This window comes from Trichoplusia ni, chromosome 17 (genome assembly GCF_003590095.1).
Source record: "Trichoplusia ni isolate ovarian cell line Hi5 chromosome 17, tn1, whole genome shotgun sequence".
Classification (NCBI taxonomy): Eukaryota; Metazoa; Arthropoda; class Insecta; order Lepidoptera; family Noctuidae; genus Trichoplusia; species Trichoplusia ni.
In genome coordinates, this window is record NC_039494.1 from 1,778,316 (window position 1) to 1,805,578 (window position 27,263).

At 35.7% G+C, this 27,263-nt stretch overlaps 4 protein-coding genes across 6 annotated transcripts in view; 3 read left to right on the forward strand and 1 right to left on the reverse strand.

Annotated features, from left to right (window-relative positions):
- The first annotated feature begins 34 nt into the window (after window positions 1–34).
- LOC113502447 lies at window positions 35–1,350 on the forward strand. The gene is made up of 3 exons (XM_026884018.1): window positions 35–458; window positions 527–635; window positions 721–1,350. The coding sequence occupies exons 1-3, from the start codon at window positions 264–266 to the stop codon at window positions 918–920; spliced, it is 504 nt and encodes a 167-aa protein (XP_026739819.1). The 5' UTR covers window positions 35–263; the 3' UTR covers window positions 921–1,350.
- Window positions 1,351–3,793: 2,443 nt separating this feature from the next.
- On the forward strand, window positions 3,794–8,909 carry LOC113502435 (glutamate receptor ionotropic, delta-2-like). Of its 2 annotated transcripts, XM_026884004.1 has the most exons (10): window positions 3,794–4,370; window positions 5,175–5,745; window positions 5,864–5,991; window positions 6,225–6,318; window positions 6,554–6,716; window positions 7,000–7,224; window positions 7,303–7,411; window positions 7,530–7,714; window positions 7,946–8,050; window positions 8,133–8,909. In XM_026884004.1, exons 2-10 carry the CDS (start codon window positions 5,264–5,266, stop codon window positions 8,250–8,252), a joined length of 1,611 nt encoding a protein of 536 aa, XP_026739805.1. In that variant the 5' UTR covers window positions 3,794–4,370; window positions 5,175–5,263; the 3' UTR covers window positions 8,253–8,909. The 2 variants fall into 2 exon arrangements, with proteins under 2 accessions (XP_026739805.1, XP_026739804.1); XM_026884003.1 differs by lacking the exon at window positions 3,794–4,370 and having other exon boundaries at window positions 4,717–5,745.
- A 686-nt stretch (window positions 8,910–9,595) lies between these two features.
- Window positions 9,596–17,011, forward strand: LOC113502436 (carboxypeptidase E-like). Its single transcript, XM_026884005.1, has 8 exons — window positions 9,596–9,982; window positions 10,069–10,265; window positions 10,337–10,492; window positions 10,659–10,825; window positions 11,080–11,234; window positions 12,125–12,385; window positions 14,128–14,270; window positions 16,041–17,011. Exons 1-8 carry the CDS (start codon window positions 9,763–9,765, stop codon window positions 16,185–16,187), a joined length of 1,446 nt encoding a protein of 481 aa, XP_026739806.1. The 5' UTR covers window positions 9,596–9,762; the 3' UTR covers window positions 16,188–17,011.
- Window positions 17,012–17,669: 658 nt separating this feature from the next.
- LOC113502439 overlaps window positions 17,670–27,263 on the reverse strand; it is a 28,432-nt gene continuing 18,838 nt past the window's right edge. Inside the window, exons 3-12 of one of the 2 annotated variants that reach the window (XM_026884008.1) lie at window positions 23,473–23,581; window positions 22,797–22,909; window positions 22,353–22,465; window positions 22,190–22,268; window positions 21,972–22,102; window positions 21,525–21,638; window positions 20,438–20,583; window positions 20,045–20,151; window positions 19,393–19,484; window positions 17,670–19,001 (exon numbers count right to left, since the gene is read on the reverse strand). In XM_026884008.1, coding sequence (XP_026739809.1) covers window positions 19,397–19,484; window positions 20,045–20,151; window positions 20,438–20,583; window positions 21,525–21,638; window positions 21,972–22,102; window positions 22,190–22,268; window positions 22,353–22,465; window positions 22,797–22,909; window positions 23,473–23,581 — 1,000 coding nt within the window. In that variant the 3' untranslated portion in view covers window positions 17,670–19,001; window positions 19,393–19,396. The remainder of the gene's footprint in view (window positions 19,002–19,392; window positions 19,485–20,044; window positions 20,152–20,437; window positions 20,584–21,524; window positions 21,639–21,971; window positions 22,103–22,189; window positions 22,269–22,352; window positions 22,466–22,796; window positions 22,910–23,472; window positions 23,582–27,263) is intronic. The other variant, XM_026884007.1, reaches the window with a different exon arrangement.

A 27,263-nucleotide genomic window follows, 5' to 3' on the forward strand; every position in this document is an offset into this window, starting at 1 on the left:
ATGAGGCTTATTCCTAACAGGAACAGTTGATTTGAACGATAGAATATGAAACAAACTGTAATATTTTTTTTAAGGGGCTAAAATAACAGGATTTGAATATGAAGTAGATGACAAGTAAACAATCTCATGCTACATTTCAATTACATTTAGCTAGCTAAATTAATTCCAGAAAAAAAAACAAAAGAATGCAAATAAATGCACACAAAACATATTGGTAAATACAATGCTTTCAGTCTCTTTATGAGAACAGCGCATCGTGGACAATGCGAAGAGTCACAGGCTGGCTACTTATTCCCGGACTAATACTGTGCAGTGCCTATGGTGCCGGGCTTGCTTCTATATTCACGGTTCCCCGATATGAGCCGTCTATTGACACGGCACAGGACATCGTGGACAGAAAATTTGAATGGGGAGCTTCGCATGACGCTTGGATATTCTCACTTATTCTGTCTACAGAAGTACGTTCTATACCTTATCACGTCATTTAACCTGGAAAAAATCTTATTGGATTCTTTTATATTTGCAGCCTCTAGATATACAGTTAGTAAGACTATTTCGAATATATTCGTTCGACGAATTGAAGAGAAAAAGTTTTACCAGAAGCATGGCGTTTAGTATTGAAAAACTGCCCGCAGGTAGGTGCAGGTAAAAAAAGGTTAGTTTGGAGCAGTTCATAACTTTCATTAGTGCTAAAGATACAATGCAGATTTATGTTTTTAGGCCATTTTGGTATGGGAGAGTATATTACTCAAGAAGCTATACTTGGTATGATGCTAATGCAAGAGGATTTGTATTACGGACAGTGTGTTATAATGTTAAGAAAGAGTTCTCCGTACACAGCTAAACTGAGCGAGTTGGTGGGACGTCTCCATGAGACTGGTCTTCTATTAGCGTGGGAAACACAGGTAAGACTTTGCTGAATATTTATTTATTTTATTATATTAGGAAAACTTACAGCTAATAACAAAGATTGAACAAGCTTTTAGCAAAACTAAAGCCAATTAAAAGTTTCCACTGATAGTAGAGAGAAAAAAAAAATAAAAAAAATACAGACAGTATGTCAAGCAAACCAAAAGCACGTAGCGACATATTAAATGATCAGTTTGGATTATGAGCAAAAAAGTGCTTGCACAGAGTTCTTTTAAGTTTACCTAACCCTGTATTGAACAGATCAATATCAATTTTCCTGCAGGTTGCATTATACGACCGGCACGCTCTGATGTGATAAGAATTTTGCCTGTAGGTGGTTCTAGAGGCCGGTGTATAAAGTAAATCAAGATTGCGTATATCACGCTAATTTACTATTATTCTGTAATATAACGTACGTACTTATGTATAGTAACGAAAAAAAATAATTAAAGGCAGTCACTAGTCAGCCTAATTATCAGTACCCACTGTGAGAAGCGGGTAAGGAAATTACTTATCTGTCAAATTGACACTTGACTTTAAAATACTACTGTTAGTGTAAAATAATCCTGAAGGTATAGGTTGTGCAAACTTACTAATGATAATTTAAAATTTATTGAATATTAAAGCGTATTATGTTGGTTTATAGGTAGCATTAAAGCACATGAACTACAGAGTGCAAGTTGAAGTCAGACTATCCAGGTCGAGGGCCGAAGTTGGAACCGTAAAGCCTTTGGGTCTTGGAAATGTTATGGTGCGTTCATCATGATGCAGCTGTCTTATTACCTGGATGTATTAGCGTTTGATGGCATGTCAACGCATAGCGTGTTGCCTATTCGCAACTTACGTACCATTCTGACCATTTACCATATGGGACTGATTGGATGATTATTATGATTATGAGGATTGACACGCGTGGCCCGGCTTCGCGTTTAAGTAGTATGTTTCCACCTTTAATTAAACATCCCCCATATGACATGCCAGTATCGACACGAATAGTAACTAGGTGTCATGTAAGGGATTTCAACCTATCTATGAAATGAGGTTTTATTTCGAATTAAGGAACTATGTGTAATAAATACTCCAGGGGAAAGGGGGTCCGGGGGACCACGCCCCGGGATGTTTTGGCAACAATCGGTCAATAGTGTTCTTTTAGCTATTTCCCAAGTGTTTTTCACAATATTGTAGACTAGCGACCTGCCCTAGCTTCGCACGGATGGATATTTATTTTTAAACTTATTTTCCGGGATAAAATATAGCCTATACGGATTCGGAAGAATCCCTCTAAGTAATGGTAAAAGAAATTTTGAAATCCATCTAGTAGTTTCTGAGCCTATTCAATACAAACATACAAAAATACAAAGGTTTCCTCTTTATAATATTAGTATAGATATATATGTAAGTATTCGTTGGAGTACAAATGTAAAATAAGGAAAAAACCTTTATTTTATACAAATATATGAAATTTAGGTAAGCATCTCTTGTGCACTGAGTTGAAAACATCAATCAGTTTCTGACTGTCTACATCTATTCGTTGTTGTAGCGCGGGTTGTTTAAAATGTTAGTATCATTATATTAGACATATTTTGTTTACATTTTGGGGTGGCAACTGCCACCCCTGATTACGCCGATGCTCTTGCCTATCTTCGACCACTAACTATAATAATAAAGTTTATATCGTGATTACAATTAATCAAAATTAAAATATTTTACAACATTATGTTCTCAGGGAGTGTTCGTCATATACATAGTGGGCGTAATATGCGCCTTAGCAAGTTTTTTGGGTGAGATCTACGTGCATCGGAACAAAATGAAGAAAGAGATCACTTATTTGGATTAATTAGGATTTTGAATAATATCTGATAACCATGAGGCTACGAAAATGTGCTGCTTTAAATGTTTTGTGTATTATTAAAACATAAATATCAATTATCTACTTGTTTTATTTGCGATTGCGCCAAATCATCCTTCTCCATTTATGAAAGTTGATCGATAAATTATGTCAAAAAAAGACTTTTTTTAAAACGACTCCCACACTAATCTTTTTGTCCTCGCGGGTGGTTTCACAAACATATAAATCACATGCACAATGACACCCAGACTCAGAACAAGCATTTGTGGATCATAAAAATGCTTGTCCTATGCTGGGATCGAACCCGCGACACGACACTCGCAATGGGTTTGGCGTGGTGACCTCAACCACTCGGCTATTTCGGATATCCGTGCAATTAGCTAGTTACATAGTTAGTTGACATATAAATTGATAAAAACGTAATGGGAATCACATATTTTACCCTCCGACGCCGCTTAGATTTGGTTTTTGCCATAAAGTTGATGCAACCTTCCAAGCAATATAATTTTATACCCTAAAAACAATCTGAACTAATTATGTCTCAAAAATAAATAAAACAATTTTAAAATCGGTTCAACCTTTTGAGATCTACAAAGCCACAAACAGACACGTCAAACTTGTTATTTGGGGTAAAAATACTAGTATAATCCGCTTTTTGATAAAACGTTAAAAAAATTAACAAAAAAAAAGTAGAGAATGAAAATAAATTATACTACTAATTCCGGACTAGGAGCTAGTTTGTGGAAACATCTAACTTTGTGAAAAAAGGACAATATAATATAATGTACATAATACTGCATACGTATTACATTGAAACATATAATAATACTAGCTTTTCGCCCGCGTCGAGGTCGGTTATATCGCGTTTCCAAGAGAACTCTTCAAAAGTCCGGGATAAAAACTATCATATGTTCTTTCTCAAGGTCGACTCTATCTCTGTACCAAATTTCATTAAAATCGGTTCAGTGGCTCAGACGTGAAAGCGTAACAGACAGACAGACAGAGTTACTTTCGCATTTATAATATTATATATATATATATATATGTGTAGGTACTATATTGTACTACGTCTAACGTCTAACTGAGAAGGCGAAGATCATGACTTAAAAAAAAACATCCATCTACTTCAAGACTGCAGTTATACTATATCGTCCACTTTCTAAACACAAATTGTTAAAAAAATAATAAATCATTCTTCAAAAATACATAAAATTCAAACGTGTAATCAAGGTACGAGCTTCATACATGGGATATGGAGATCAATAAGTAGATAGTAGATATATATCGAGACTTGCCCGGTAGGTATGTCTATTTGAACACAAAGTACAAATACCGTCATTTAGTCAACAAAAGGTTTGTGCATATTATTTGCTGTAGCTTTATTTCATGGAAAAAATGTACTCACCAAGTTTCGAATTAAAAAAAATCGCAAACGTGAAGGTGGCGTAACCGCGTGTGTCATGTCGCAAAACAATAACAAAATATCCATTAGCCTTAGTGGTTTCTGTTTAGTGCAGCCGACTCTTAAACAAATCATCTTCATATTTTATTTTGTTTAATGCGAAGACCATTTATCGAGCTACGTTTTACTCTACTGTTGTTGACCCAATAGGTATCATTATAAAAACCTTTTGTTACGACTACAATTACTAATCATAAATTTTCTTTGAAACTGTTTACGGTATTAATGAAGGTAAACAAAACTGGTAGTTGTAGAAGGCGATTGTATTGTGAAATGTATTTTTTATAATCTACAAACGACTGACGTTAAATACTATCACTTCAGTAAGTCTACTTTAAACTTGATACTTGGTTCTGTATGTTTTACTCATGGCTATTTTTTTGTAATGCATAATTATGTAGGTATATGATTATCGACTAATAGGTAAGTACCTTAACATGCTTGATTAGGATTAAATATGTTTTATTCTAGACAAAGCTGAACGTGATGTATTTACTTACTTATTAGAAATATACTTTACTAAAATTAGCGAAATCAATTATTTTGATCGCAGAACATTTTTACCCCTGAATGTATACCTAGGTCTTTTAATACTTGAAGTACTAAAGTGTATGATAAAGTAGCTAAGTGGTTGGTCGGTATTAAATGAGTTTAGTACTTACGTAGTATATTGAGCTACTATAATTATACTACTTACAACAATATGGCAATTTTATAAATCGCTTTACATAAACCATGGATTCCTAACATATTTAAGTGTGTTTGTACTTGAAATAATCGGCTTATGACCGTTTAGCCGCAAGTTTACCAACATTTCTTCCACGATGTTGGTCCCGGCATCATCTTTGTTACCGTTAGAGATACTTGTAAAAACAGTTATTGAACAATACCTAACTACATCGTATTGCATTACATTTGTCTCTGATGTTCCGTTTAATGTTTTTTTGCCAACAGGCTTAACTTATTTGATTCCAAACGAACAGTACCTTGTAGAACAGATTTTGAATGTGTCCGAAATTGGGTGTTCTGATTACATTGTGAGAATGCAAGAACCGCAAAAGTTCATGGTTGCGTTCGAACGTGTTGTTCATATAGGAGACATAAGAAGAAGTGATCGAAAGATTATAATACTGCCATATGATGAGGACTACAACGAAAACAGAGAAATAGATTTGCCTTCTATGGTGTTTTCTATGAAGGAGAGCCATTTCGTTGCAGATATGTTGATGATCGAGAACTATAAAAGTGACACAAATTGCAAGTTATTTGATTTGATAACACACAAATTTGTTGGCTCAGATAATGAAATACAATTGCCGATACATTTAGATCGTTGGAATTCGTGTACAGAGAAATTCGAGAATCAAGCCAATTTATTTCCCCATGACATGACAGATTTGTACGGTAAAACGGTGAAGGTGGCTTGTTTTACTTACAAGCCTTATGTTCTGTTGGACATAGACCCCGCTATTGAACCTCTTGGTAGAGATGGCGTGGAGGTCAGGATTGTTGATGAATTTTGCAGGTTAGTGCAATTGAAGGCCTAAGGCAACTCAGACAATATTTTAACAGTTGTGCAGAGCGAAAGCATCTTAGAACTGCAATAATAAAATACATACGTGCTAATTATTTCTGTATCTTAGGTGGATTAATTGCACTGTGGAAGTTGTGCGGGAAGACAAAGATCAGTGGGGAGAAATTTATGAAAACCAAACCGGTGGCATTGGAGTTATAGGAAGTGTTGTAGAAGATCGAGCTGATCTAGGAATAAGTAAGTGATATGCAGCTTCCATTTACCCTAGATCTTGTACCAATTGTTTTTGTAGCACCCTTTTACACTTAGTTTGAATAATATAAACACTTTGACTTGACTTGACGATCAAGTCATTGTAAGGCTGTTCCAGAATGTCTTAGTCACAACTAGATAAGTCTAATTAAAATATCTGAGCCTGTTTATCCGTTAATGTTTCTAATACCTATTTAAAAGTTACACATTTATTTCAGCGGCGTTATATTCTTGGTTTGAGGAATATCGCGTTATGGACTTTTCAGCCGCTGGCGTGAGGACTGCTATAACTTGCATCGCCCCAGCACCAAGGTACCTTCTATATTTCAATCAGTAAATTACGCCAATCATCATGCGAATTGTTGATGTTTAGTCACAACAGTCAGGACCAGTAAAAGCGCAACTGGAGCCACGAGCCACGAACCCACAAGCCACGTTTAAAATCGTTTGGGTTCGTGGTTGTAATAGTGCTATCGAATCTGATCATTCTATAAATGTTGGTACATACTATTACTGTTTTATCATGTGTATTTTTAATTATTTTCAGATTATTATCAAGTTGGGAAATGCCGTTAATGCCATTCACATGGTTTATGTGGCTTGCTGTTGTATTTACATATTTCTGCGCATCCATAGGACTTTTGATTGCACACGGGTGTGTTACGACATCATACCCCTTTTTGAATGTTCTTGGAATGATGATAGGGCAAGTATGTAACATTTAGTGAAATATACATAGAGAGGCTTATTCCTAACAGAAAAAGTTAACTTACGATGACGATGAAACAAAATAAATACATTTTAATTTGCTTTGATAGTAATGTTGTAGGGAGAAGTTCTAAGTATACATCACTTTACCATAATCAATATCAGCGAGAAATAATATTTTTATGCGATTCGTTCATAATATAGTAAAATGCAGTAGTGAAAGGTATAAAATAGTAATATTACATTTTAAAATGTTAAAACAACGACCTCTCGTATTGATTTCAGTCTCTTTACGACGATAGCGCATCGTGGACAATCCGAAGAGTCACAGGCTGGCTACTTATAGCTGGCCTAATATTAAGCAGTGCCTATGGTGCTGGTCTTGCCTCTACATTCACAGTTCCTCGATATGAGCCGTCTATTGACACGGTACAAGACATTGTGGACAGAAAAATGGAATGGGGAGCCACGCATGACGCTTGGATATTCTCACTTACTTTATCTACAGAAGTAAGGTTTAAAACTTCATCTTATATCTAACCCTAATAACCAGGAATTAAATTTCATTGTGATCTCTCATATTTGCAGCCACTAGTAAAACAGTTAGTAAGCCAATTTCGAATACGTTCGTTTGATGAATTAAAGAGAAAAAGTTTTACAAGAAGCATGGCGTATAGCATTGAAAAATTACCCGCAGGTAGGTTTAGGTAAAATATTTTTTATATTAATGGTGAGCAAGATTTCAAGCGAAATCGAATTTCGTTTAGTACTACGTTTTTTCGTTACTACCTACCCCACATTTTTTTTATTTTTAGGAAACTTTGCCATAGGAGAATATGTTACCCAAGAAGCAATACTAGATATGATGATAATGCTAGAAGATTTTTATTACGAGCAGTGTGTTATAATGTTGAGAAAGAGTTCTCCATATACACCTAAAGTCAGTGAATTGGTTGGACGTTTACATCAGTCTGGTCTTCTATTGGCATGGGAAACACAGGTTAGTACCTAGCAAAATGTCTCGTTAGAATTATAATATATTTTATGCTAAGAGATTTTTTTACGGATGAGGCAATAATTATTATGGGTTCGATTCTTGTACACCTTTGGAAAACAGGATCCGTATTCCAAGTGTTTTGTTAAAAGGTATCAACGATATAGGTAAACTGCACTTTTACGTATGAATTATGATATTAAAATAACTGTGCTTACGAATGCTTATCATTTAAAGGTCGCTTTAAAACATCTAAACTACAAAGTGCAAGTTGAAGTTAGACTATCAAGATCCAAGAACGACGTTGGAACCACAAAGCCTTTGAATCTTGGGAATGTTATGGTGCGTTCATCTTGATGCAGTCATTTTTTTAATTTTATTTCAATTCAACAGTAATCAAATAATTACAACATTATGTTCTCAGGGAGTCTTCATCATATACGTAGTTGGCGTAATATGCGCCTGTGCAACTTTTTTGGCAGAGATCTACGTGCATCGACGAAAAGTGAAGAAGGAGCTCACTCATTTGGAATCATTAGATTAAAGAATATTTCACCGAGAATAACCATTAACTTAGTGGCTAGAAGTATTTAGCGCCAAATGTATTTTATGCATTCATATTTGTACATATCACGAGTATCAGAATTTGTCTTTTCTAACTAGCGTTTACGATTTGGCAAAAAAATTAACGTAAAAAAACGAATTATTTAGGTGGTAACTATGTACTGTATGTAGTAGCTTAACAGGGGTCGTCGTTTTATAAGACTTCAGAAAGGAGGAGAGTATGCAGAGTCAAAAAATAGGCGGTTCTCACTTCGTCGGTTCTTTTCTTTGTGTGCCCTCAGAACCGATTTTGATTTTTTATTTCGTGCGTAGCTATCAGTTGGTCCCATAAAATTTATTCATTTAGTAAGTCTCAGTCGTTCGTATGTTTTTGTTTAAAACAATATTAATAAAATTACTTACCTGCTTGCTTATTATGCACTAAAATATTGACCCATGTAACCCCTTTTTCCATCAATAATATTGTGAAAAAGTTATTTGAATATTACCGCGGCTCCATACAAAAACAATTTCTTTTAACCATATCATATCTAAAGTCCCTTCAAATACCTAATTATAATTATTGATTTGAAAATATTACGAAAAGCCCTTCTACTGATTGAAAAACGATTCAAAACAATTATTTTTTACAATTAATTATTCGAGCATTCAATAATTTCATTATATTGTATATGTTTACAATTAGATAAAAAGTTAAATCACTGCATTTTTTAACGTTTTTTATTAAATTAGCATTTTACGAATACTTTGTGCTTTATAGTCTATGACAGTTGACAGAAAGTTTATCAAAAGTTCCCTTTTTTGTTAACTAACGTACTATTTTTGAAGTGAAAACCTCTTTAATGCTGATCGAAAATTCGTAAGACGAAAACAAAAGAGATAATGTTTTCAATGTAATATAAATTGTCATGTTTGTGTACGATAGCGCAATAAATAAATATTGTATTCTACCACATAAATGAAAGTACTCAACTGACAATTAAAGCAAGTCGTGCAAAATTATTCTCTAACCATTCCAAAATATCAAAAATGCACAACGTTAATATACAAGTTTTCACTTCTGCCGGCACTCCCAAAGTGCAAACCGTCGTTTTGTTTTTCAATTATCAAATACATACTTTATACTTAAGTATTAAATAGGTATTAGTCATATTACGGCTCTTTTATATTGTTTTATAAACTAATTACTAAAATGTTTTTTTACATTGCACAAAGATTCGAAACCAAAAACTGAAATGTAGCAAATAAATAGTCGACTTTGAAGAATTAGTCGGGTAACTATACCCCATCCCTAGCGGTAGGGCATTTGCGTCAGCAGCGCGATGTATGTGTGAGTGAGTGCTGGCGGGAAAATCGATCGATACTTGTTTAGTTGTTTCGGTTGGTTGGCTCGACGTGTTGTCGCGTTGTCTCCTTACATATTTATTACGAAAATAATGATCCGCTAAATAACGGTGTGTAATTATAAAATTAAAAAGACTAGGAAAACCATGGCATCTTATCTGGTTTTGTGTCTTGCTTTTTTATTAACGACTTCGGCGGAATTCGTTTGGAGACATCACACGAATGAACAACTACCCGTGATCCTTGAAGATATCCATGCAAGATGTCCCAACATCTCAAGAGTTTATGCTTTAACGGAACCGTCAGTAAACGGCGTTCCTTTATATGTTATAGAGTTTTCGGACAAACCTGGATTCCACCAGCCATGTAAGTAATTAAAATTATTTTAATCCCCGTAAGAATTTATTTCGCAAGTGCGTGTAAAAACAGAATACTTTTATTTCTTTACGCAGATAAGCCTGAAGTTAAATATGTTGGGAATATCCATGGAAATGAGGTGTTAGGGCGCGAGTTACTGCTGGGTCTTGCTCACTACCTGTGTGAGCAGTACAACAAACATGATCGTAGAATTCGAACCCTGATTCATTCTACTCGAATTCATTTGTTACCCGCTATGAATCCAGATGGCTGGCAATTGTCTACAGACACCGTAAGTACCATAGTTCCCTGAAAAATTATAAAAGTTTTGAAAAATATTAATACAATTTATAATTTTGACAGGGCTGTGTTGATTATTTAATTGGCCGGACCAATAATCATTCAGTGGACCTTAATAGAAACTTCCCAGACCTAGATGCCATAACATTTGAGTTTGAACGCCAGGGAATTAATCACAACAATCACTTATTAAAAGATTTAACTCGACTTGCTGCACCGGTAAGTTCCTTTTAAATTAGAGAAACATAATAGTACTAAATTACTCAGTGATCATAATTTTAAACTGAAATATAAAATACAAATTCATAAAAAAATGTTTGCTTAATACATTTTTTCAACAAAAACTAATTGTTAGAAATGAGTTCAATTCAATTAATACTTTTAGCTGGAACCTGAGACCAGGGCTGTTATGAGATGGATCATGTCGGTGCCATTTGTATTGAGTGCTGCAATGCATGGTGGTGATCTTGTTGCCAATTACCCTTATGATGAGAGCCGGAGTGGTGCTCCAGTATCAGAGTATTCTGCAAGTCCAGATGATGATACTTTCAGGTGAATAAATCAACAAACTTTTTTAACAGTTGTAACTGTGTTTTTTGTAAAAAAATGTGTACTTGTATACTGTTTGCAGTATTAATATCATATGTTTTATGTTGAATTTTCTTAATAAATTCGTTCCTTATCGGATTGATTTGCCCGTTATCAGGTGTCAAGTGAAAGTATATAATAAAAGAATAAATTCTTGTAATTTTACTCATTGAAAAAGAAACAGGAATTTATAAATAAGGTATGCTATGTTCTAATAGGGAGCTAGCTATGGCGTATGCGTCAGCCCACGCCGATATGGCTTCTGCAACTCGGCGCGGGTGTCACACTACCAATTCTGAAGAGTCAGCTTCTTACAACTTCGGCAAGCAAGGTGGAGTCACTAATGGTGCTGCTTGGTACAGTTTGAAAGGAGGTAAGACATGAAGCATCACAATTTTGCATAATGATCTTCTTGTATTTTTGTTAAAAAAATCTATGTGAAAAAAAAATAGTTGACTGCTACTAATTTACTCTCAGCAAAAACTGAAAGAAAAAACCTGGCTAGGTAAAATTCCATTTGATTTAAGAAGATCTTATGAGAACCAATATGAAACTTTAGCTCAACAGCATGTATTAAGTCACCTCGTTATTATGTTCGATACTTGTTACCGACCACAATAAAAATAAGTCAGTAGATTAAACAACTACGATTGTTACTGATTACACCTGCACTGGCCGCATTTGGTAATTGGTTTTAAAATAAAAGCAAAGTTGCCCTTTTGGAAACTTTTGTTCTGTAATAATGTAGGCAGTATAAAAAGCAGGAAGTACCGTAAGTAATTGTTGACTTGATAGTTTATGTTCTGGCATTTACGTTTAACAGGAGTTGACCGTGAAACACGGATGGCTTAGCAATGCTAATTTTAGCTGCATTGTTCGCTCCATTTTAATCGTAACGTTTATTAACTATGAGACAGCACGCATTCACCAAGGATTGTTGACGACTTGTCTGATAGGGCAACATGAATTTATGTAGACAATACCTAATTAATTTGGTTAAAAATGCACTCGTTAATCTCAATTCATTTTAATTAAGCCCCATCAGTTTCACTTTCACAAAACACTGCTTAAAAGATACTTGCAGAAGAACAAAATACTAATTACAAAATCATCGGCAAGACTGAGATAGACCGAAACTCTAAAATGATATTTTCTTTGTAAGGCAAAACCCTATTCGATATCTGCCGGATAATAATATGGTATTTCTAATATATAGTCATCTAAACTTTAGGGTTCACAGATACAATTTAGTGTCCTTTCCAGGTATGCAGGATTTCAACTATCTTGCAACAAACGCGTTCGAAATCACTCTTGAACTGGGTTGCGACAAGTATCCACCAGCAAGCGTGTTGCAGCAAGAATGGGAGAGGAATCGTGAAGCTCTGCTAGCCTACATATGGAAGGCACATACTGGCATCAAGGGGATCGTGTCTGACGACGCTGGGTTCATTCAGAATGCTATTATATCCGTCGTAAACATCACAGGACCTGTACCAAGACCCATTCGTCATGACGTCACTACAGGTGAGTACTACAACACAATTTTTGCCATTTTCTCTTGCAATGTATCCAATTAAGTGTGTCTAATTTACACTCTTAATTATAATTATTGGCGTTACACTCTTAATTCTGCAGTGAGTTATTTTATGCAAATGTGCATTTATTCTTCTGCACATTTATTCAAACATACCCATCTTATTAGTCCTTACTGCAGACTTGTATTGTAGCTAGATGTCACAATCAGGAACATATTTTTATGTTTTAATCTACATGAGTAGTAACGGCAAAACTGTAATTGTTATTGCTCTTAGAACAATGCGTTACCTAATTACAGCTAGAATTTAAACGTGGACTTATCCGGTGCAAGGAAATTAATAGTTGTTTGCATTCAGTTCACTAAATTGAGACTGATTGGTGTAACTAAGTGTTTCCTCGTGACTCTGACATCTTGACTCATTTCGTAGCATTTGTCCTGCGACCTGTTGCAGTTTGTTATCTTGACATGTCTTCGGCTGCCCTCCGACTTTCGTTCTGTGTTGATTAAACGTAGACCATAATAGATACTGTATACAGGCACGTAATAGCTCATATTTATTTTATTGGGCTTGTTCCTTTATATCAAAGCAACAAACGTAGCCAAATGTATATTAATTAACAAACAGATGTCCTTTCATATAAAGGTATATAGACGTTCGCGTTTGTTCATATTAAGGGCAAAACCCAGCATGTAGCCGTTTCTATTGGTTATCGGCCGATTACGCGCGTTCACAAAATAAAAATTCACCTCATAAACATATAAGACATTGGATTCTTAACAACTATTTATCCTTAATCGAGGTTCAACTACAAAGGATTTATACAGTGTTTGAATGTTGCTGCAACACTTTAGTGATATTTCGTAACAGTGTTAAAATGGGTTGCCATCTTGATAGAATACAAAACAGCGTTAACACTCTCCTTGAATAGAAATGTTTCTACGTTCAGACAAGTGAAGGTTTAATTCAATACAACCTTGAATAATCGTAACTTTTGTATATCATTGAGTGATAAAGCCTTTAGGTAGTTATGCGACTACCATTGTGTGAAGGACTTCAAAAACAAGGATTAATACAGTTTATATTACTTGATAAGAAAGATGTAGGCACGTCTTAACAATGTGATTGTTGTTTAACTTTCATCAATGTTGAAATCCCGGGACAATGTAGTTATTAAATATTGTCTGACGGAGATGCACTGTGACATCGTAGGGCTTGTTTTATTTATAATCTTCCGCACTGTTGCACACAAAGGCAATGACAACATGTGCTAATCAACAGACCTAAACAGATGTAGGCACAGTTAAATAATGTCGTTGTTAATAAACACGTGACTGCATAATTGCTCCGATATTGATTAGGTAGGTATGATGATGCCACAAATAGTTTATATTTATTGCCGAGGATATTGCGGTTTTGATGGATTTCTGTCAAGCGTCGATGTCGGTATAGTAAATGCATTATACCGATACCAAAGCTTTACGTGTTGAGGGTGTTATATAAACAAATGAAATGAAAATACCCAACTGAATATTAGATTGCGTAAAGATACAATTACGAAGAATAAAAGAGTACAAGCAAGGAGTAGAATCCTTACTGACCACGCAGAGCAACTTACGCCAAAAAAAAAAATGTTCCATTATCAAAATCATCTAACATGTATACAATTCCTACATAAATAGTTACACGTAAGTACTTATTAAGATTATCATACGTTTGTTTCTACGACAGCTGCGTACGGCGACTACTATCGGCTGCTGACCCCGGGTCACTACGAGGTGACGGCGAGCCACCCCGGCTACTTCCCGGTGTCGCGAGTCGTCACTGTGCCCCGACACCAGACTGCCGCACATGTACTCAACTTCCAATTAGAGGTGAGTTTTTTACTAGTTACGTGTCTCTAGGTTGTTAGTTAGTGTTGGTTATAGTATTATTAGACAGGAAAAATAAATAACGGTTTACTCACTCATATTTATCAGGATACAGTCCTACCTAATTCATAGATAAAAATCAAACAAGACTGAAGTTATTGAATTATAATATTCATTCTGTCATTCAGTCAAAGGACACAATAATAAGATGATTTTATGTATTCATATATACAGATATATACATATATTTAGATTTATTATAATCGTTGTCTCTTTTGAACAAGTCCTGACCCATAAATATGCGTCAAGTAAGAACCTTTATAACAGTATAAGTAATAGGCAAACCTTGGAATACTGAAAATGTACAATAGGTACCTACTACCATTGTAAGGCACTTAATTATATATGCTGACATATTACATTTCAGTGCTCATTGTGTTAAATTAACTTAATTGCGAGCGACGTAAAAGACGTCACACCTGCGTCAGAAAGCTTCGCTTGGATAGCTTTGACGCAGGCAATGCCCACGCATTTCACTTGCGATTAACTAACCGATGTCAAATTAATGTCGTACGTACTTTAGCGCAGGATAATCAATAATTTGTGGGGTCACCCGTCACCCGCAGAGCCCGCATTTATTTGTTACATACAGTGAATTGTGTGCAGAAAACAAAACACAATCGTTTTTCCAATGACTGGACTACACAAAAGCGGATCTTATTAAAAAATGGGCAACCACGATACTGCCAAACTAGAGCACTGTAAACTCTGGTATTGCGTTCAAGTTATTCGACATGTTATTATATACTTGTCTAAATTTCTTATTAGAGATGGACCTGCATGGATAATAAAGATACCATCCATCACCATCGGTATGAGCTGACTTAACACCTATTATTACCTCCTTATCAACAGTTCAAGTGCTCTCTCACGTGCAACCTTTCAATAAACGATGATGCTACACGTGCACAAAACCATTGTATTTGGAGGACAATCCGTATACAAACCTCTACTGTTACCAAATTCTTTCTGTCCTGTTATACGGCACGTATTTGATATTAAACAATGTCCCGCGCAACGCATGCCATGCCCATTGATTTAAAACCACTGTACACAAATATGTACACTATATAAATCGATACCAATATCTTTTCGAACGCTCGATGCGAGATTCAACGTTACTGGTTTGAAATAAAAGCACTTAAATGTCAAAGTGTTATAATTTATAGGCAGTCGACTGTACAATTACAAAAAGATAACACTATCAATATGCCAGTTGTTGACCTTGAATGTAAAGCTTCTAATAATAACGTATCGCTTTTTTATCTAAATCGGTCAATCTTTAAAGTTCGGGTTTGTCTGTGCTACCCACCTATGGTTGCGGAAAATATTGGGTTCGGTCGTACAAGTTAGTGACAAAAAGTAGACAATCGTGAAGCCAATATCATTGTTAATCTCACACGATTATCGCATCTATTATCGTTATTCTGTAGTAGGCTACCTCTTGACAAGCATTTTTAAAAGCCGTACTGTCGAATGATAATGAATTCGCAGATAATCCTGCAATCCAATTACTTTTCCTAATCCTCGTATTCGGTAGCAAAATTTGTCGAACAACGAGCTGAAAGGAAGTCGTAAAAGTTTCACTTATTTTTTAAAATTTTCCGTCTTCTATTTCAACTACTATTGATCATGTATTATATAGCCTTTTAGATAATAAATTGGGTCAAAGTTGTAATAACTCATTGTACATTTATTGTATTTGTATTACAGCCTACAACTAGCTGGTTCGATGATGAGACTACCTTTGGACTGTACCCTCACGGACTGCGCGACGGACAACCACGGATATACAAACGATCTATCTACGAACAGGTAGCCAAATCTATGCTAGACCGAAAGGAATCAGCCAAACAATAAATATATCAACTCCGCACTACAAATGACCCGTTTTTTCCAATTGTTTGTATATAAGCTTGTAATTAGATTATTAGGCGTAATTAAAAATATGCAAGGTTTTTTGTTAAACACTTTTTTATGATACTTTTACCTACAACACTAAACATATATTACTGCCTCAATGACATCATCAATTTTATAAAGAACTTTTTAATACGATGTGCCATAGCTGGCTATGTGTAGACAGAGGGTAGAACGAAATAAAATCACAACTGTTATTGAAGATGGGCGTCAATTTGTTGGTAGTTTTTATGAATAGAGTAGATAATTTATTTGTAAATATTATTTATATTAAAACATTTATTTTTCAAAATAAAAGACACGCGTATGCGAGATGATTCAACAACGGACGCCCAAGTATCAATGACCCATATTAAAATGTATTTTTAGAAGTTTGTAATTTAATAAAACGGTTATTGTTGCACATAAGCAGAAACTTTTTAGTCCAATTTTGTAGTCCTTGTCGAGTGTACGTAACTTAGAAGATATTTTAATATAATATATCGGTGGGCATAATAATTGTTACGTCAGTTTATTAACATAGTTAGAAATACATATATTTAGGAACAGATATCTATTGTTATATTTTTGGGGCTTTCATCGCCATAGGTCATTTATTACAATTGATACCTGTTTGATGCTGCTAGTTTGAGCACCAGTAATTATTCTTATATGTATATCTGATTTGTAGTTAAAATAAATATTAAAATTTATATAAACATTGATATATTCTCTAAATTGTTTCAATATGTAAGACATCTCAATAAAATATGATCTGTGTGCAATGGTTGTTTACATTGTTTTAATACCTTTGTTGTGACGTGCATCATCTATCATTTATTTTAATCTATAAACGTTAAGATCTGCAACACAGATTTTTTAGTATTTGATAGGAAACAATAGAAGTACGTCATCTGTGTATCTGGTGTAAACTTCATGAGAAACAGCCTGCTGACAGACGGGTATACTGACAGACAGCGAAGCCTTAGTAATTGGGTACGTACCTTTTCAAACCCCGACGCTAAAAGAGGGGCTATATAAGTTTGGCGTGTTTGTCTGTGGCATCATATCTCCCGAGCAGATTAAACGATCTCAAGTTAGTTTTTTTTGTATCCATGGTGATTCAGTGAGTGTTTTTAGACATGTTAGATTAAGATCGCTAGAGCCGTTTAAAAGTTGTGAGGGTGAGTTTTTACAGGCGGGGGTTCTTAGTTATTTTTTTTACCCGCCGTGTTACGGAACCCTAAATTCATTATTTGGAAACAAAGCAATTATTGGAAATTTAAGTACGGGTTCGAACACTCACTGTAAATACAATGAATTACCAATTATTCTGTTGGCAAAATGCTTAATTGAAAAGAAATAGTTTCCAGTTTGGCCATCGTAAATAGCAGAATTGGGGCCTAAAAACTTAACTTTATTAGGTAAAAGAAAAAACATGCCCTTAGTGTTAAGAATTTATTGGTTTCACATCTAAATACATAATACTTACGTAAGTTTGGAGCTTAAAGTATATTCACACTGACTCATACCTCCTTTCATAAATTTCTTTGTTACATTTCATAAAATATCCATTTTGAGAACTCATTTTAATAAGCAAAAAGATCCCGATCGCGCATTAAAAATTAACAAATCACTCTTAAAAATAATTATCATGTTAAAGGTATTATACATATTATTCTAAATATTATTTCACAGTGATGATGTGGTATTTATTTAAATTATCTACAACTAGGGTTTCAGTAGAACTATATCCGACTTTTTAATTGAAGTCGTATTTCTTTGAATATTATACTATATAATTGTTTAGTTATGTTGTGTCTCAACTCTGGTGGCTAAACCCACTTTAATACTATGAATGTTTGTAGCAAAAATATGTAGATTTATATTTATCTGCATTTCTTAAACCTTGACACTCTAGGTTCCGTACATAGGTATAGGCTAGAGAAAAACAAATTATTTGGACATGGAATAAATTTTTTGATGACTTTAACCGACGATGTTTTAACTCGATTTTTCGTTTTAGTTGTTTTAGCGGCAATAGAAATACTATTTCTGTAAAACATTCAACAGCGAACCCTCAGTATTAGAGTTTCAATTCTCCCCTTATGGTGCGGAACCCCTTAAAATTAGGAATATTTGTTTAGTTTTTAGAACAATTTTCCAAAAAAAAATTCTTAACTTTCGTAATACTCTACATGTGATAACAATGCCTGCAGTCAGTAAAGTGCATCACACAAGTAAATGCTTAACAATACTTTCTATATAAATGTACAAACACAACCTTATTCTAAGATTAAAGTTTCACAAAACGTGAGGACCTAAGATTATGTCTATCACTCTACGGCTAATGTATTTAAATAATTGACACATGAATTTGGACGTATTCGTTGTATCGATTCAGGTATTCTATTGATATAAAGGATATTATCAATATATAAAGTAAAGTATTGCCTACATCTTACAAACCACAAGGTACATGCATATAATGGCACAAGTAAAATTCATCTGATGAGTTGGACGCATTTCTTCCATTAAGGTAACATCTCCTAGCGTATTGTTAACTATTTGTGATTTAAAGCACCAAATCGTATTCAAATATTGTAATTGTGTAAATATATGTATAATTTGATTGAAAAATGTTAAGGATTTGTAGTTAACTTATCCACTGATCGTAACATACAAACGCTACTTTTGGTAGTCCACGTATAGTCCCAAAGTTTGTACGAATTGTTATTGTCTTCGCTCGCATCACAGAACATTGGTCACTAACTCCTGTGAAAAGAAACATTCTGTTAATTTATTGTTCATTGCGGGAACAAAAATCTGTGCCGGGCTCAAGATTTCCTTTTCAAAATCAAGTTAAATAATAATATTTTTTAACTACTAATCCTATCTGAATTAAACTTTTGTTGGAAAAAACAAAATCGGTTGTATCGGTACGTATAGTCCGAAGATCAGATATCAAATATATTTATAAAGATTCGCCGACAAATTAAACACGTTCCATTCTTTTTTTAAGTCTGTTAAATATAAAAAAAGGCTTTATGACTTTTGTATTTACATGTACCTAATGTTAGTTCAGACACATGAGATGTAAGTTCTTAGTCACAATTCTATTATCACATTAATGTTAGTTATTGTTAGTTAAGTGGTGTTAGTGTACCTGATTAATGTCTATTTCGGTGCATGCCGGAATGTCGACTGCCCGGCCTTGATTGCACTATAGCGTAGTGGTCACTGTTGTCCGAAACTGACCTGTAAATACAATGCATTCTTGAAAACTACTATCAAATTGTGGCTCGGTTAGCCGAGTGGTGGAGGTCACCACGTCAGATTCACTGTGCGCGACGTGACGCGGGTTCGATCCCCGCTTAGGACAAGAATTTGCGTGGTCCACAAATGTTTGTTCTGAGTCTGGGTGTCTTTGTGCATGTGACTTGAATGTTTGTGAACAGGCCGCGACACAAGAAATAACGGTGTTATATTTTGATTTGAATTAAATCTTTGTTTACCCAAGTCCAACTTACCTACATCTTTTATTTAAACTTTTTTTTTTTGGCTAGATACTACCTAATATAGCTTTGTAAATGTTTTATTGTTAATTACAATATTTAGTTTTTAGTCTTGTGGAAATGTTAGCATGCTGGCAACATTGATGGAGCCCTTTCGGTTACGTATAATTATTCTCTTTATCGCTTGGTTATATGAATTTGACAAATATGAATAGTTACAAGGTGCCTCTTTGGGCGTTCTTTTAAAATGAATCTTACCTAACTTATTTTGGAAAATATCAACATGATTTAAAAAGTTTTTACCTTGCTGAGTGAATGGTCGAGGACGGGTATCGACTGCCATACTGGCTGCCGTGCCAACTGCGGTATGGATCGTAGTCTTCCACCACAGACGGGTCTTTCTCAATCACCTGTAAGCATACGAGTAGACAATTAATAATATTACAAAAAGTAAGAAGAATAAATTGAATAACACAACTTCGGACAGCAAAATGTTATGGACAGGTGCGTTAGTTTTACAAATTGGATTAAGTTGTGAATCATATTGTTTCGTCCATTTTTTTTAGTATTTTTTCTGAATACGGAAAAAAATTGCCAGATGGCAACTTTTATTTTTATCTTAACATTCTCGACAAACGAAAGACCGAATTTCATTTACATACTACTTATACATGGTTCAAGTGTGGTATGACTCACGTCAGTTCTGGCGCATGAGCACGTCATGGCAGTACATAGGAAGCAGTTGATGAGCAGCATGACTACGAACATGACTCCCAGCGCGATGGCAAGGTACAGGAGCCACAACGGACGCACGCTGCCGTCAGAGCAAGACATAGCTAGGACTGAAACAGTAAGAAAAACATTAACAACAAATCTTGGGGTAAGTTCTAAGAAATTAACGTCCATCACTCAATTTGTAGTGTTACAACCACGGAATGTTGTCGTTGGTCCAAAGTTAATGGTTTAAAGATTATGTTGACTATAGGTTATTGGACTAATCGATCGTTTCAGTTTCCTCGGAAATCCAGTGGCTCGAGTACATAATATTTAACGTTTACTAGTTTTTAGTACTTAAATTATAACTTATTACATAAGTAAGGTTCGCCTCGATTAATTAACAATTTCGAATTAATTACATATTTTAATCGCTAAATTATACAGGTTGGACCTACCAACACTAATTAGCTATGTGATTATTGCCCAAGCTTTAAAATAGTTATAATGAATAATAATAGTATAATGTTGTTTTGAAATATTACGTCCTAATCCTATTTACCTGATTTGACTAAGTCAATAAAATACACATGATGTAACTAATTATGTTCATTGTTCTTTACTTGTTAGTTACGATATAAGGATAAGTATCAAAATTTATAACCGTATTTCCTTTATATTTGAACTAAGGAAATTGAGTAGCTTTGAAAATGGCCTCAAATTACCAAATGCATATAGGTAAAAGATGAGCTTAATTGATACCAATTAAAAATATGGTCTTATTGCGGTTTGTGGTGAAGGAAACGGTCTCTATTTTACATAGTAACTGTACCTATCTACTTAAGGAAAGGTGTTTTTATACAAACATATATTAATTAAATGAACAAATGATTTAATATTTCAGTGGTATATTTGATTAGGTACCTAAACGAGATTTATTCTATTAAAAAAAATGGTCATAAAGACACCAAGGTTGTTCACCTTTTTAAGTAGGAACCTTATTAAATGGTGTATTGTTAAGGATTATAATCTGTGGTACATTATATTAGTAGACGCAATTATTAATTACCTGTATTGTCGTTCGGGTCCAAGACAAAGATGCCAGTGGAAGCAGTGACGGTGCTCTCTTCATCAGTTTTCTCGAAGCGAGCTTCTGTGTTGCAGTCTATCATTGAACATGTGCCTGAAATTATAAAGTTTGCCATTAAAAAATTACCAAAGCAGTAAGGGTATGAAATAACATATTTTTACTTATCTTTAACAACGATTATTATGGTGTTGTACCTATTTATTACAATTGGATATCCATTTACTTAAACAACTATATAAATTGCATATAATTCAAGAAATATCTCCAAATCTTGGTCCTAAATTATAATAAATGTCCTACTTTTAAGTCTGACGTTATCTAAAATGTATTATTGTAACCCCATTCGATTGTATCTACAAAAGCATTCCCATTGACTATTTGCCGACACTTCTAAACCCAACAACATTATCAGGACACAATATTTACCTTTACAAACAGCTACGTCGCACTGGAAGTTGACTTGTGAGGAGTCCGGAAACCGGAACATTGAAGCTATCATGAGCTCCGCCGCGCCCGTCTCCGACTTCACAACCACCGACTGTTGTTTCACTGAACATCTGTAAACATCACATGTTTATTGTTACATCATCTCACACATTGAAAAAGCAAAGGTTTCCATTTTTAATATTGTTCCATTTATTTACCCTCTATTGTCCAATAGATCGACGGTATAATTTCGCATGTTGAATGCAAAACAGTTCTTCAATCTGATACCGTGGCTTCCTGTAATACAACGTAAATCATCAAAATAATAATTAATTGCGTTATTGTATAATGTAATTTACGTAATATTGATAGAGATCTAACCATCAGGCTTGCTGATTTCGGCTCTGAGCGTGTAAGGCAGACCGAACGCTGCATTCAATACTTTTCGGCCTTGTGAGTCCAACATTCGCAGGGACACAAGCGAAGTTTCGTTTCTGAAAATATAACGAATAACAAAATATAAATAAGTTAGATACATTATGTAAATTTATAACATTACGTACAACGTTTATTGTTTAGATAAAACAACTCGCATATTTATTGTTTGGTTGTTTTGAAACTACTGTGTTGCTAAGGATTTTTGACCATTGTTTTGGTTTAAAAGTTTAAATATACAGATTATACGGAAACATGAAGTAATATACTAGGCAAACATTACCATTATCATGATATAAGTTTCATGTTTGCTTACCGTCTTTCTGTACAGAGTAGTCCTATATTTATGTACCTACCTACCAGAATTTCAAATAACATAACAAGTCATACCGTGCATTTCTGAAGCCAGCCTTCCCGCAAGTGATGACGTAAAACTTGTCGTCTGCCAACTCTAAAGTGCGGTGCACACGAACTGCTAGCGGCAGGGATCGTTCGTCGGTTCGCTAAAATATATGTGGACATATTGTAAAATCAAGGTCTGCGTTTAAAAGTATGAAATAGAAAACAGTTTCTTAAAGATTTTTTTCAGGAAATTATAGAATATTAGTTACTTTTATAAACGTACTCAGATCAAGGTACTGGCTGCACTCTCACTCTTGCTTTGGCTCACTCTTTAATACGCATAAAACTCTAAAAATGTTAACACGTAGGTATGCGTGTAATTTAACTTTTGTTACAGCTGAACTTTAAGTAACCTTAAGCAGAGTTATACATTCGCTTATGAGTTGACTTATATAATTAATTAATTATGAATGTGACGTTTTCCTTTAAATTTCCGCATCACAAGAAGTTTTAGTCTAAGTCTTCAGAACTGCAGAATTAAATGATTATTTCAGAATACAGAGGAGTTTTTGCGAATATATGTTCGTATAAGCTTATGTTTAATGGTTTGAGAAGAAAAATAAGCACTTCGGGTTATGAAAATCACTATGCTAAACTTGCTTTCAACGTAATAAAAGGCTTAATGAAAGAAAAATCAACCGAATACAGTTATCTTAATACATACATTATTCCAGAATACTCCGCAGTAGTCCGGGGCGCCCTGTGCTGCCATTAGGTTGATGTCAAAGCTGAGGGACTCGCTGCCGTTACCCAGAGCCATGCACGCTGGTGTTCTGTAAAGCGAACAACAATATTGTTGAAGATATATCGCTTTATTCTCATCAATATGAGATCATGAAGATAAGTTTGGAGTAGATTCTGATATGGTCGAAACGTGCTAATTTTAAGAACAGCTTTTTGAGCTTTTTACGTCAAGTGATTTAATAACAGATTTTTTTTGTATCTCCCCCGACAGTAATACAATATCCTGTATGGATTGGCCGATTGCTAAGTATACTTGTAAACTGTTTACAATGGTTTTACGGCTATTTCACTGATAAGCAAGAGAATTGAAATTGGTTTAATACAATAAAATTAATTGTCAAAACCGAAAACACGATATCAGTCAGACGTAAATCCCTTCGCGTCATTTTAATTAGTTCCACCTTGACTGATATGGCTCTGACACGAACAATTTCATTTAAATTCCAAGAAATTTATAACGTATGACATAGAACTACAATTCGACCAACGATCATAGTACTAGCATTTAGTGAGATTTTGAATGAGGTCATCTGGGCAAGGCGTTCTATTTCTATGAGGCAAAGTAAGTACATATATACATACAAGTATCTAAGTAGATAGTACGAAGATTCAAAGGTTGTTAGCGGATGGATACGGACTGCCCCAAAAGCAGTATGGGTGACGCTCTTTGCACTAGGCTCTTACGCCTCTTACGTTACGCGACATATCGAAAGGCTCATATGAATGTATGTATTAATACAAGAATTATTATGTATTATTACAAGAACAATACCAAAATGCTAGTTTGCGTAATAAAGTCGTGCAACTGGATAGCAAGGCACGAGCCGGAATCTACGTTTCGCGTACAAGTAACCTCACGGTGACTTCGATGCAAAATCTAATGACGTCACACTGTGCCGTAGCGGAGGTCTCAACTGCATCTTTTAAAATCTACGTTGTGAGCTGTTATTTTCAATACTCTGACCCTGTTGCTCCTCACATACACCATCTTCGCCATGTCTTGCGGTCGCTTGCCGGCTGTAAGATTATTATAGGCGCAGACGTTAATGCGTCATCATCGTTATGGTATGGCAAAGTTAGGGCTACCGATACTGATCGACGATGTGCCGTCGAGGATTTCATCGCTGAAATGAATTTATCAATTCACAACACCCCTGATGCACCACCTACTTTTTGCAGCCAAATGGGCGAATCTTCTATTGACGTCACACTTTCAAGTGCAGACGTCCGCTTAGACAAATGGCGTGTCCTTCCAGATGCGTCCTGTAGTGACCATCGCCTGATTGTGTACGAATTTGCGTCAGGAGTGGCGCGAGGTTCTCATTGTAATTACGTCAAGGGCGACTATAGGTACAAAACAAAGAATGCTGATTGGGACTTCTTTCGAACATGTTTTGAATGTCATGCCAGAGACTTCACCCGTGACGGCCTGTCAGCTGAAGAGAGTGCTGAGATTTTATCAGCTACTTTCACTTACTGTGCTGATGTAGCCATTGGTCGCGGATCTATGACCAATATACACAGATGTGACTGGTGGAGCGGCTACCTCACTGAACAACGTAAACTGTACCGTAGGTCGCGTAAAAAACTTAATGTTCTTAAGAAACGTCAAATAACGGGAGACGTGTTTATTGCTGCTTTGAGTTCCTTTCGAATCGCGCGGTCGCGTTATAGAGCTGCCATTGAAAAATCAAAGGGAAACTTATTACGTAAAGTAGTCGAGAAACTGGACAAGGAGGGCCCGTGGTCTCCTTTATACCACGAGTTCAAGGCCAACAGACCATTAAATCTGGCATTTGTACATAACATCAAAATTAATAATATGCACACCGCTGGGATCGAGGAGACCACAGAGGCACTTCTAAACGCACTTATACCGGATGACCACCAAAACACCGACGATGACTATCACCAGCAAATAAGAGCATTCGCTGCCGATGTTCCTGCGACTCCAATGTCAGACCTTCCATCTGCTGCCGAGTTTGTCGCTGTTGTTAGATCACTGTCTCTTAATAAAGCCTCTGGGGAAGACAAAATCTCTAACAGGATGATAAAGGAGGCATGCAAGGTATCGGGAGATTGTATCTTAACGGTATTCAACAAATGTATTGCTGAAGGCGTTTTTCCTTGTATATGGCGTCAGGGCTTTATTAGAATTATTCCAAAAAGTGGCGATAAGGCGCCAGACGACCCCAAATCTTATCGACCCATTACCCTGCTACCATCATTGGGTAAATTGCTGGAGCGCCTTATTGTCCCACGATTACTGCCGGACGGACCAAGATTCCACAAAAATCAATTCGGATTTACAATAGGGAAATCAACTGTAGACGCGGCAATCTCGGTTAGGAGACTGGTGCATTTGTCAGACGAGAACTACGTCTTGGGTATTTTCCTAGATATCTCCGGTGCCTTCGACAACGCATGGTGGCCAATGATACTGCTTAAATTAAAATCACGCGGCTGCTGCGGTAACATCTACCGACTCATTTACTCCTACTTTTTACATGGATCAGCCAAACTTAAACTTGGTCATCATTCTGTGTCGAAGGCATTGACCTTGGGATGTCCTCAGGGGTCGGTGTTAGGCCCTTACCTATGGAATTTAGGGTTCGATGATTTTCTCGCGATTCCTTTACCTCGCGGCTGCTCACTTACGGGTTACGCAGATGACGGACTTCTGCTCATTAAATCAAATACTCGCGCCGGGCTCGAAAATTTAGCCGATACAAGTTTGAGTTTAATATCTAATTGGGGTAAACGAAACCGTCTGACTTTTGCACCACACAAAACGTTTCAATTACTTCTCAAAGGCAATCTAAAATCGTCGCCTAGTATTAAATTTAACGGAATAACAGTTAAAAAAAGAAATAACGTTTGTTATCTCGGTCTTGTTTTAGAGAGAAACTTTACATTTATTGAGCACATAAAATCCATCGGAGATAAAGCAAAAAATAACTTTTATGCCTTGACAAGGATTTCCACGTCAACTTGGGGACTTTCATTCAACACCTTGAAGATCATATACGGAGCAACATACCTGGGATGTATTTGTTACGGGTCGCCGGTTTGGGCCGATAGGGCCACAATAGGCGCTGCAAGACGTAAACTACTTCAAAGCCAACGGTTGGCGTTGATATTCTTGTGTAAGGCCTATCGGACTGTAAGTACTGAAGCCCTGCCCGTCTTAGCAGGTGTTTTACCGGTTGATCTCGAAATACAACGTCGCGCGGCTATGTATTATTCCACTAGAGAATTTTTGAAAAACGACTTCCTGTTTTATCGTGACCGTAGAAAGATCGACAGATTATTTAAACCGCTAACAGACGTCTCCGAAGAACTGATGGTGGAATGGCAGGTTAGATGGGAAACGTCTATTAAGGGCCGTCACCTCTACCAATTTTTTCCGTCCGTTCATGAGCGGCTGGAGAGGACTTGGATAGAGATTGATCATTGTGTAGCCCAGTTCCTTACAGGTCATGGTAACTTTAAAAGCAAATTATTTTCATTTAAACTTGTCGTTTCCCCATTATGTCAGTGTTCAACGGCAAACAGTGAATATGAGCAAACTGCACATCATATTCTGTGGGAGTGTGGTCTACGGCAAGACGAACGTAACATCTTATTAAATAGTTTGCAGCCGACATCCGGTGTTGTCTACTATGAGGACCTTGTTGCAACCAGAGCAAATTTCCGTGCTTTCAGACGTTT

Bases quoted from the DNA above. Each gene is read 5' to 3' on its own strand.
- LOC113502435 (XM_026884003.1), top strand. From the start codon at position 5,045: ATGTTGGTCCCGGCATCATCTTTGTTACCGTTAGAGATACTTGTAAAA. The intron at 5,746-5,863 runs GTTAGTGCAATT...TCTGTATCTTAG, and splicing joins ATTGTTGATGAATTTTGCAG to GTGGATTAATTGCACTGTGG. The intron at 6,717-6,999 runs GTATGTAACATT...TATTGATTTCAG, and splicing joins TTGGAATGATGATAGGGCAA to TCTCTTTACGACGATAGCGC.
- LOC113502436 (XM_026884005.1), top strand. From the start codon at position 9,763: ATGGCATCTTATCTGGTTTTGTGTCTTGCTTTTTTATTAACGACTTCG. The intron at 10,266-10,336 runs GTAAGTACCATA...TAATTTTGACAG, and splicing joins GGCAATTGTCTACAGACACC to GGCTGTGTTGATTATTTAAT. The intron at 10,826-11,079 runs GTGAATAAATCA...ATGTTCTAATAG, and splicing joins CCAGATGATGATACTTTCAG to GGAGCTAGCTATGGCGTATG.
- LOC113502447 (XM_026884018.1), top strand. From the start codon at position 264: ATGCGAAGAGTCACAGGCTGGCTACTTATTCCCGGACTAATACTGTGC. The intron at 459-526 runs GTACGTTCTATA...TTATATTTGCAG, and splicing joins CACTTATTCTGTCTACAGAA to CCTCTAGATATACAGTTAGT. The intron at 636-720 runs GTAGGTGCAGGT...TTATGTTTTTAG, and splicing joins TATTGAAAAACTGCCCGCAG to GCCATTTTGGTATGGGAGAG.